Source organism: Triturus cristatus, chromosome 6 (genome assembly GCF_964204655.1).
Source record: "Triturus cristatus chromosome 6, aTriCri1.1, whole genome shotgun sequence".
In the NCBI taxonomy this organism is placed as follows: domain Eukaryota; kingdom Metazoa; phylum Chordata; class Amphibia; order Caudata; family Salamandridae; genus Triturus; species Triturus cristatus.
The window spans coordinates 106,977,045-106,988,717 of NC_140589.1; the positions used below are offsets into that span (position 1 = coordinate 106,977,045).

Below are 11,673 nucleotides of genomic sequence, written 5' to 3' on the forward strand. Positions count from 1 at the left end.
AACGAATTGTATTTTTTAACAACAGTTGGCTTTCAAGCATTCTCAAGCTTCTAAGCCTAAAACCCAAGGACAGGGGCACCAGCCCTCTCCCCTATATTCCACTTCCTCCACCTTTGCCATCACCACTAACACCACCACTTTGCTTGTATTTACACTTACCAGAGGGGTCTTCCCACTCCTCCAGTTGGAAAGGCTGTTCCTTCAGCTCTGCCGACCCTTACAAAACAACATTCAACCAAGTGCTCACAGATGAACCTTGGGATGACTACAGTGTTGATCCCCTGGGGGAATCCAGATCGGGACCATTATTCTGTCCCCAGGACGACATCATGGCAAGGTGGTTCAACGGGTGGCTGCTTTACACAAAGTTGATATGCATGTACTTCATGGGGAAGACAATTGTCTTATATAAAAACTTTCTAGTGCAGAGAAAATTGTCCAGTACCTACTGATCTTAAAGGGCACGGGGGAAAAAAAGCCTTCTCCCAATGACCTGGCCTACATCAAAGGACATGTCCCACAAGACTCCCTTGTTGCCCATACAGCACACAAGCTGACTTCTGTTCAGGCCACCGGTGATGCTCCCCTGTCCAATAAAAAGGGCAATAGGCTGGACGGTGCCTGTAAGAGGGTAACTGGGGCCACTACCCACTGGAGGGTAGCCAGCTCCGTCAGCCTCCTTTCCTGCTATGACAGGGTTCAGTAGGTTGAGATGCAAGAGCTAGTCAGCAATCTCCCAGAGGAATTTAAAAAAAGCAGAGGGAGGAGATAGTCACAAAGGGAAAAGTGTCTCCTCATCTGACGATATGCCTGGCTCAGTATCCTAGGCTTCAAGCCAGAGGGAGCAAAATCTGTTGAAAATCTCCTTTGATGGAGAACGTCTCTTAGGGCCACAGATTGATCAGATGTTAGAAAAAAAAATGAAAAAGGACACTAATAGAGCAAAAGCCATGGGTGTCCTTCAGACTCCATCACCTAGGAGCTCCTTTCACAGGCAACAATACAGGGCATGCTCTGAAGCGGTTTCACCCCTCCCCCCCCGTATAACGCAACATCCGTCAGGAGACGGAAGGAATTGTTTACTTGTTGTCAGGAAATCACATCAGACAAGTGGTAGTTAGCGGTGGTTCACCTTGGGTACTGCCTTTAACTTCTCACACTCCCTGCCAACATCAGACCCTGCACCCTCCGTAGTGACCATCTCACCTGTCTCAAGAAAGAGGTACAAGTGCTCGTCCAAAAAAGGGACCATAGAGCCAAAGCATCCTCACCAGTAGAGCAAGGTGCTTTCCTTTCTTTACTTCCTCATCCTCATGAAGATTGTCTCTCTCATTCCCATTCTAAACCTCAGGCCCGTAAAATGCTACATCCTCTCCGAACATTTCCATATGGCAACACTGCAGAATGTCATCCCTCAGCTTCCACAAGGTGATTATATGATAGCACAAGCCATTAAGGTCACTTACTCCCACATGCCCATCCATCCACCCACACTGGCGCTACCTCCGCTTCATGGTTAGTGGCCATCCCTATCAATTCAAAGTACTACCCTTCTGTGTCACAAATGCTCCAAGGGTCTTCACAAAGTGCCTGGTGGTAGTAGCCACCCACCAGAGGAAGGAGGCATCCCCGTTTTCCGCTACCTCGACAACTAGCTTATCAAGAACGCAAGTAAGCACCAGTGCCTAGCCGATACCCAGGCTGTCGTTTCACTCCTACACAGCCTTGGGCTCACTGTAAGTGCCACCAAAACCCATCTTCTGCCCCTTCAAGTCCTGCCTATTGAGTTGCAATACTAAACCCAGTTACAAGCAAAGCCTATTCCAATTGATAGTGTGTGCTGGCCTTCGGGCGGCTTGTAACTCATTTTCAGCTAAATAGTCTGCTTTCACTCAGAATTTGTATGCACCTATTGGGAATGATGGCTTTTTGCATAGCAATCATACCACTCACCAACCTCCACATACGTCAGCCACAGGAATGCCTCAACTCAATGGTCACAAGCGGAGGGTCAGTGGGAAGGTCCAGTGTTGGTAAGCACCAGCAAGCATTGCTCTTTGAAGTGGTGAAACTGCAACAATCTGTGGCAGGGCAGGCCCTTCCTAGACCCTATTCCACAAGTCGCCATCACCACGGGCGCCTCTCATGCCAGCTGGGGAGGGCATCAGGACCACAGAACCATACACGCTGTGTGGGCTATTCAGCATCAGGGACACCATACCAATTACCTCAAGCTCGTTGGCATACATTTCGCTCTTAAAGCCTTCCTTCTCCTCATTCAGGGCAAGATAGTACTAATCAAAACAGACAGGGTGCCAGCCATGCAGTACCTCCAGAAACAAGGTGGCACTCACTCCCCCATCATTACTGGCACAAAAGAAATGACGTTAGTCACTCGGCCACCCCATTCGCCTCATGGCTGAGTACCTTCCAAGGATGGACAACAATCTGGCTGACCTGCTCAGACGGGTACTTCAACATGTCCATGAGTTGGATCTCCACCTGCATGTCCTTACCCACTACTTCAGGTCCTGGAGCATGCCACACATAGACACATTTACTACCCGGAAAACGAGAAATGGTCAAACTTAGTCTTCAGGTACCCACAGTCCTTGGGCAATGTACTAGTGGTGAGCTGGTCAGGGATCTTTGCTTTTGGCCTCTCCCACTCCTTTCATTTGTTTTTCTCTGGGGCTCTCATCCTCGTAGACCACACCTGAACCAGACAATCCGGTACTCGGCACTCCCACAGATGTCAATCAACCTCCATGTGAAGCAGGACCTTCGCACCAGGAGTTAACGCCAAATCAGACACCCAGCTCAATTTATCAATTTGGCACCTGAGGTCCTAGAGTTCGATTACCTAGGTCTTCCAAAAGGTCGCATGAACAACTTACGTAAGTCCTACAGGCGTACCACACACGTCTGCTTTCAGCAAAGTGGAAGAGATTTGTCTTAATGCATCCTCAAATACTTGGCTCTCCTAAAGCTGGTGGGAAGGAATATTGTGTGGTACTTAATTCAGCTGCAAAGTCTGATCTTGGCTACAATTCAATTTTGCAGCCATATCCACTTACATGCAAAACGGGGAACACTCCTCCGTTTTTCACATGCCGGTAATTAAAGCCTTCATAGAGGACCTTAAAAGAGTCATTCCTCCCAGAGTTCCCCAGCACTGGTCTGGAACCTCAATATAGTTCTCACCAGACTCATGCCCCCAACCCCCTTTGCACTCTTGCCCTCCCCAGTGCCTGTCCTGGAAGGTAGCTTTTCTTTTCACCATAACATCTCTTAAATGTGTTAGCGAGCTCCAAGTCCCCACGCTAAAAGAACCCTTCGTTTAGGTTTGTAAAGACAGATTGTTACTCAGGACTCATTAAAAGTTCATTCACAAAGTGGATTCCCATTTTCACCACAATCAAACCATAGAGCTCCCAGGACCAGATGTACGACCCACCAATTTGCAACTCGCAAATTGCGTCACATTCGCAACTTGCAAATTGGGATGCACAATAGTGTCTCAGACACTGTTTGCGATTCCTAATGGGGTTGCAAATTGCCTGCCTCATTAATATCAATGAGGCAGGCGCAATTTGCGACTCCATTTGGAATTGCTAGAACTCACAGGGATGGTGGCCTGCTGGGGTCAGCAGACCACCATGTCTGTGACTCCTTTTTTAATAAAGCATTTTTTTTTTAATGCAGCCCGTTTTCCTTAAAGGAAAACAGGATGCATTTAAAAAAGAAAAATGAAACTTTTCAATTTCATTTTTTTAAGGGCAAAACATTTTTTCTCACAAAGGGGAAGGGGTACACTGGGGACTCCTTTCCGTTTGCGAGTGGTTTACCACCTACTTGAAGTAGGTGGCAAACTGCAAGTGTTTTGTGGCCGCAAATGCGGTTGCAAAACAAAAGTACATGGCCTGGTGACTTGCTATTAGGAAGGGACGCCCCTTCCTAATAACGAGAGTGGCAAATGCTATTTTGCGAGTCATTGTTTGGCAAAATAGCATTTGTACATGCCTTTAACCTTTTTTGCGGTCGCAAACGGCAGGATCTCCCATTTGTGGCCGGAAAAAAGGGTCATACATCTGGCCCCTAGTCTTTTTCCCTAAGACAGACTCAGTAGTGGTAAGAGCCCTTCACTTTCTATATGTCAATGGGCTCTCATGAAGTTCATCAACAGGATTAAAACCTTCAGAAAACTGACCAGTTGTGCATAGCCTTTTCTAAACCTCACAAGTGCCAGTCCATCTCTAAGTAGCCCTTGCCATGTGGATAGTCAAATGAATCTGAATTTGCTATCGTAAAGCTAAAACCGCTCTCCATGTTATCCTCAGTGTGCACTATACACACAAGAAGGCAAAAACATGGCTTTCCTGTGCAACATTCTGTTAGCTGACATATGCAAAGCAGCTACTTGGGCGAGGATGTGGCCTAATGGGCTAGGGCGGTCGATCTCAAAACTGGGGAATCGGGTTCGAGTCTCGGCAATGATGCTCAACATCCAGTGATTCTGGGCAAATCACCTAATCTCCCCGTGCCTAACAAATATGAATGTATCCTTGTGTAACATAACCGGTGCTCATGTAAAGTGCTCTGATACCCGATACCTTCGGGTCAAGATTGCGCTATATAAAAGTCAGAAAAAAAACCATACACACCTTAACGAAGCATTATTGTGTGACTAGCGTAGCTAGACAACAGGCAATGGTTGGCCAAATTGTCTTTAGGACACTATTTCAGATAGCTGCATCATGCCCAAGCTGCTGCCGCTTACAGAAGGATGCTGTTTTACAGTCTATGCAGAGCATGTTTATCTACAACACATGGTACAAACAGAACATGTTACTTACCCTGTAGGCATATGTTCATAGCATATAATGCTGTAGGTTCACACCTCCTCCTGGGAACTGTCTTGCTCTTATTACAGATTTTGTCCCTTACTCATTAACTTCCTTTACCAATGCACATGTTCACCATACTTTCTTAACTCACCTCTCCATTCTACTCTCATCCGCTTTGCGAAAACCAATCTTACAAGGAGTCGGTGCCCATGCACATTGCCAAGTGAGAGTCACAGTGTATCTTGTGACTTGAAAGACTTTCTTTAAAAAAACACAACTTGCAAACGTTGTGGACTCGCCCACTGCCTTGGAGGTATATCCAGTTGCTTTCCCTTGGATCAGGGATGCGGCATGGCTTGACATTTTTTGGTTTGATTGATATTGGTATCCCTGAATTTAGTAGAAACCATTTAATACGTGGACATCTAGAAGTTAAAAATAAGCAGTTTGTTTTAGAATTTGATTAGGTGCATTCGAAAGGAAGCAGGATAATTGCGTTAGGCAACGGTCCATTTGTAGATGGAATGGCTTGTTTTTGTCACAGCTGATTAGTCTAACCCTGCCTGACATAAAACAGTAAAAGCTTGCTTCAATGCACTAAGACTTAGTTCTGATCTCCTTTAGTTCTCTGCAAAGTCTTTGGGTTTTATATTCAACAGCCAACTCTCTCCAATAGATTATGTTAACATAATTGCAAAACAAATGCTCAATGGTAGTTGCATATGTAACCTGACATACTCTAAATTAGATTTACAAACAGTAGGCCAATGTTTCCCAAACTGTGGGCCACAGAGTGCTTGTGGGTCGCCAGCCGATTTTTGGTAGGTCGCAAAAGTCCAAGCAATAAAGAAGTCTTTAAATTCTGTATTTATCTTGCCAAATTTGTTGTGCATCGAAGACTGAGGTCAGATATCTGGCTTTCTCTTCTGACAAATTGCTGGTTGTGTTTTTTAACATGTGGATCGGTGTTTACACACTCCTCTTACTTTGCAGTCACAGAAAGAACATTAAAGTGAATTATGTGACAATCTTGCTTGGGTACAGGGAGCGTTAAAGGAAAGGCTGTAAGATGTCATGTTTTGGAACACACAACATGTAAATACCTGTAAAATGTGAACTAAACACATTCAGCAGTTAGAAAGCACAATGTAACACATTTTTTGTAAATCTGATGGAAACAAAGATTTTAGTAGGATCAAAACAAATCGAGACACTTTACTTGGTGATGACAAAATTTCACTGAAACACGATTATTATAATTTGTGTTCAATATAGTTTTATCAGTAACACGGTATGTCTGTATACATTTAGTGAACATTTCTGTGGAAAATGTGCTGTCTGGGCCATGCAATCCTTTAGTTACATTACAGAAATCACCTGCGTCATGCTCATTAAATATAGGTGGGTTACAAACGTTTGTCATTCGATAACTAGGGTTGTGGTTCTAAAAAGCTTGGGAAGCGCCGCACTAGACTAAACCTCTTTAACCTTTCTTACTTGTTGGCCTTCTGGCAGCAAGAATCTGCCCTTAAAATTTGTAGCACAGCTAATCAAAAACACAAACGAAATAACACATCTTGCCAGTATGTAAGCTGGCTGGCTGGGGAGACTTGTTGCACACTGATGGAAGCATGCAAAACGTACAATGCTGTACACCAGAACATCACAGTCCATTTAGTAAAAAAAACCTGCATCTCCCAGGGGAAAGCAGCCACTGCAGAAACAAAGGAGGACTGGTGCTTGAAACCCCAACTTCGCAAACAAAACCTCTGAATTCGTTATTCTGGTGGGCAGCTCCAAAGAGCTGGAAGAACTTTTCTCAAGACTTGGGAGGGCCTTTTCGTACACTGATTTAAAAATAGAAGAGAAATAACTCTATCCCACTGCTAAAACCTGTGCGCCTCCCTTGACCACCTGGAGGCGTCCTCTTTCCAATTAGAGTGCCTGCAGCTCAATACTCAACTTCATCCTCACCTCATTCTGTTTTTCAAACATGTACATCATTTCTTGGGGATAGTATCTGTGATTGATTTTTTAAAATGAATACTACCTTTTGCTGAAGCCAATAAATGAATCCTGTTCTCGAAAATAAAATGCTCTGATGTACATATGATGTGGCTCTACATTAGAACACTTTGAATAAATGTCTTCCTGCCACGCCCCCTCCTATCCAGAGCTCTACTCGAACCTCCTGTGAAGGGAACCACCAGTGTCACTTTCCACTGATGCTGTATCCACGCTCCACCACTACGTGTGCATGAACTGATGCAAAAGCCCCATCTATCTGCTTTCTTGATAGGTCAGTGCTACATAATCCTAGACATACATTGTTTAGTTTGGTCTCTGTTGTTGGATACACTCAATCGTAGTCGTACAGGGAACATCTCGATGCCCAGGGAACTAGTCAAGCTAGTTCAGAAAGGCCCCGCTGCGTACAGTCGAATGATCACTCTTATTAGGGACTCTCCAGGGCACAACATGTCTGCTTGGACTGGTGTGGCTCTTCAGTTTCCTGTTTATTTTTCAATTTCAGTTCTTCTGTGAGTGAATATTGTTGATCGGCATCATGGAGGCAAGAGCAGTTTAGTGTCTTTTGTGTTCTGCGAATGAGAGATTATGATCCAGTGGACATTTGGCCTTTCTGCAATATTCTCTTGAATCCTTCTGACACTCTGTACCATTATCATATTGTCTATTTAACTTTATTTGCTTTAAACGTCAATAAAATAATAGTATGACTATGCAATGCACATAAAAGTGATTTCAAAATCCTATTTATTGGGGGTAATGTAAACCCTATTAAATATTTTTGCAGAACTGGTATGATTCCTGTGAATAGCGGATATTATCTCAGGGATCACCTAATCTCAGTGTGCTATACTTGTCAATAACTAGTCGGTCACTAGGAATGCTCATCGTCTGCATCACCCGTTGATTAATCAATATTCTTACAAAGAAATGAAACCTGAGCCTTCGATTGCTAGCAAGGCCCATTGCCTTGTGAGCAATGCCGACTGCAGACGCGAGTCGTTCACTTCTAGAGACCACTTGTATATCGATCCAGTGAAGATATCACCGGGTTCTACTGATATTTACAACAGCCCAGCATTCGGTCGTGTAATTTGCTGTCAACAGAACCCATTGATGTCATAACTGGGCCATAAAACACAGTTGCACCATCACACGTACACATTAGAGGTGTTGTAAGTGCTACATCAATGCAAAAAAGGTCTGAACATTATCTTTACTTTCTTTTAGAAAAGAGAAGATGAATATCTTGAATTCAACTACTCGGTTTTCTTCCATGACATGGTGTCGCAGGTAAGTATTCCGTTGAGCACTCAGTCTTGCGCTTTACGTTGTGATGCAGAAAGGCTTTCAGGGAACCAGTCCCTCCACAAAATATTGGTGGTAACGCCCTGCAAAGAGGTTTCAGATAGTTCCATGCTGATCGCCATTCTTTGTTAGACCTCTTCATGGTAAATTCTGCTGATCCTACAGCCGGATAAATAGAAATGTCAAAGTTAGGGCATGATCAAACTAGAACATCAAGCCAACATTGCACATGTGTCTGAGGAAGCTGCAAACTGTTTTCTGCTTGGGATACTATGGATTGATTTTGTCCAGAGTGCCTGCATGATCTGCTCCGTTTACTAATTAAAATGATCTAAACCTTGCTGTCGACACCCCGGTGGGGTTTAGTTTGCCAGACAAAGAGTTTTTATATTTCTTGGCTTTAATTTTCTAAGTTCCTACTGATCAAGTCAAATTCTGGGATGAAACAGAACCAATTGTCTTTTCTCAGCTTTTACAGTGGGGCAATGTACCCTTTCTTCCACGGATAAGACTAAGCTGCTGAGGGTAATCTACGCCAATTAAATTTCATTGGACAGCAAACTGATACATTGGTTTCATCCAGAGGTTGCTGTCTTAAACTGATTAGACATGGCAAACCCCTTCGAAACGTGAAATATCCAACTGGATTTGTTGGGGCGACAGTGTACTTCAATATAAAATATCTTAGTGGCGTTTATGCTGGGGCATCTAAAGCAAATATGCTTTATTGCGTATTCTGCAGGGCCTGCATTAGTGAATGTTTCACCGAGAAACAATATCAGCCCTGCAAGGAGTGCATACTAAATGAGAGAATCCAGTTCAAATGGCTTAAGCCAGCACTTAAAGAGATGTATGGATCTTTCTGAGATTGTCTGAAAAATAGACTACAGATCTTTTACCCAGCAAAAGAATTGCTCTTGAAAGATAAAACATTTCTTCAGCATAGAACAACTCCAGGGCAGGTGAGAACAATTTTCTCTATTGAGTGAAACCTTATGGAATAATCTGCTGGCTGGCCTTCAACTTTCCCTTAATTTACTGTGTTTAGAAAGGCGTTAAAAATGCACTTTTTAGATCTCGCCACATACAACTTTGAGCTCTATGGGGCATATCAGCAACAACCGGCGATAATTATAGCTAAACGCACTTAGCGCTAAGATAATTATCGCCGGCTAGCGTGGATTTTTATCGCTGAGATAGCGTGCTATTAGCAACGCTTATCTCAAAGCGATATAAATCCTCACGCTAACTGCCTAAAACGCAAGATTATCGCTGGAAACCCAGCGATAATCTCACGCAATGTGCCGTTGGCTTGATGATAGGGACTCACAAACTTGGCCATGATATCCACCTTCCATAGGATATCATGGCTAAGTCAGTCCTGAAGCAGGCGTAAGGAAAGTAGTGATAACAAGGGTTATCGCTACTTTTCTTGCCGCTATGCTTCATAGCGTGGGGCTTGATGATAGGACAAATGTCGCTTAGCGACATTTCTCCTGTCATGTCAGGTCAGGAACGCCCACTTTGCATCTCATTAGAGATGCAAAGCTGGGCGTTAGGAACTAACGCAAGTTTTCACGCATTAGCGTGAGCTTGCTAATTAGGCGATAAAATGATCGCCGCTTTTCGGCCGAAAACGGCCGCAAAAGCGGCGATAATTCTATCGCCTCGCCTTGCTGATATGCCCCTTTATTTGTTAAAGATCAGTTGTGTACAATACCGATAATGGGCTTTGGGTCAGCCCATGACTTACCATTGGTTGGCTTTCTTGTCAAACTCACTTGTTTACTTCTCATTCAATGGCTTTCTTTTCTCTTCTTGTGGTTGTCCTTCCTCTGGAGTAAAGATGTTTTTTTTACCATCCTGTTTATTTGATGACTTGTATCCTTCCACTGCTGACATACAGGCAAATCCTTTCTTTTATTTTTCCCCCAGAACTCCATGAGAGTGCACGTTATTTCTCGCTCTCTCCCTAGTATGCTGCTTCTCTTCTCAAATTCCTACCTGCCTTGCATGCTAGATGTTGCTTCTCCTACTCATCCAGTGCTTTCCCCACTCCTCCTTGCCCAGTTGATTTTTATTTTGTTTTTCATTCAATGTCCCTGCTTGTTGCTTTTCCCCTGTGTTGACTTCTCTCCCCATCTGTTCCTTCGTTGCTCCTCTCGGCCTCCTGTTGTGATCTCTTTATTTGTTTTTTCTTAAGGGCCTGACAATTGGAATTTGCATCCATATTTTGCATATTGGTGGGGTGTACAGTATAAACGTTGGTGGTAATGGCGTGTCTCCAGGGCAGCTAAATTTCATGTATGTATTGGACTTTATGAAATGGGCTGGAAAACAAAATGGCACCCATCTGAAAGCGCACAAGAATTTGCCTATGTTTGGTCTTGCCTTTCATGTAGTCTGTGCACAGTTAAAATGAAGCATAAATGATAACATAGTATAAAAACAAATGTTCAATATTAAAGGTTAAAACAAAGCAGTGTTGCAAACCTTATGGTTGCGCCCACATGAAACCAAGACCCGTAGGGGAAGTCAGTAGGCATTGGTACTTAAAAACCTCTATTTATGATCCCTGTGGTCCTGTTTCTTTTTCTCTGTAGGAAATAATTCCTTGGAAGCTACGAGTTCTTTGGCACCCTGAGCATGGGGTTGAAGTGAAAGAAAACAGCAGGCAGCCCAGATATGGGAGCACTTGATTGCAGGTGTGTGCTGCTGCCGCCAAAGCCCGAGTAACACTCCAATCCATCGACGATCAAGATCTCGCTTTAAACCCAAGCATCTCCTCCTTTTCGGACTATTTTAAAAAATAACTGTTTATTGATTTCTGCTGCCTTAATTTTTGTGACTCTTTATAAATGCTGTTTTATCATAATGCCCAAGCTTGTGAGTTCCCGTTTGTGTATTTAGAGAGTAAACCAAGGAATAGAGAGTTTTACAAGATGGGTGAAGACAGCATGTGTCAGGTCACTGTTCATATATCCTCTTAGATTGGGGATGGGGCAGTAGTCGTAGCTTCTTGTTGATGAGGCGTTCTGTGAAAGGGAATGTCCTCCAGCGATGGTGTTCCAGACTTTGGGTGCATAGCAGGAGACGGTCTACCTTCTTATCTTTTTTCTTGCTTTGAAGCAAGATGATTTCATTGCTCTGCATGTTGCATTGTCCACCAATGATATTGATGTTTTCTGCCAGGTAGGGTAGAGTATTGGAATTGACTGCTTTGAAGATAGATCAGCAGACCTCAAACATGAAGCGGCAGGTAGGGAAGTCGGTAGAGTTTCGGAATTGACTCAAATTTACCTCAAAATGATTCTAAAGATTGTGTTAACCTTTCCCTCAACAACACTCACCTTTGATACAGAGAGCAGAAACTTGTCACAAGATCTGTTGTCAATCCGCCCTTGGTTCAAAATGCAGCAGCATACTGACTCCACCTCAGATTGTTTTCTTCCACCATCGGGCTTGGAAGTTTGGGAACGCTGCTTCGGGA

The 11,673-nt window shown here is 43.7% G+C and overlaps 1 protein-coding gene across 1 annotated transcript in view; it reads left to right on the plus strand.

Annotated features, from left to right (window-relative positions):
• The window catches only part of LXN (latexin), a 213,272-nt gene extending 202,212 nt beyond the window's left edge, over nucleotides 1-11,060 (plus strand). Inside the window, exons 5-6 of the mRNA XM_085610295.1 lie at nucleotides 8,106-8,168; nucleotides 10,787-11,060. Coding sequence (XP_085466421.1) covers nucleotides 8,106-8,168; nucleotides 10,787-10,882 — 159 coding nt within the window. The 3' untranslated portion in view covers nucleotides 10,883-11,060. The remainder of the gene's footprint in view (nucleotides 1-8,105; nucleotides 8,169-10,786) is intronic.
• Nucleotides 11,061-11,673: the final 613 nt, after the last annotated feature.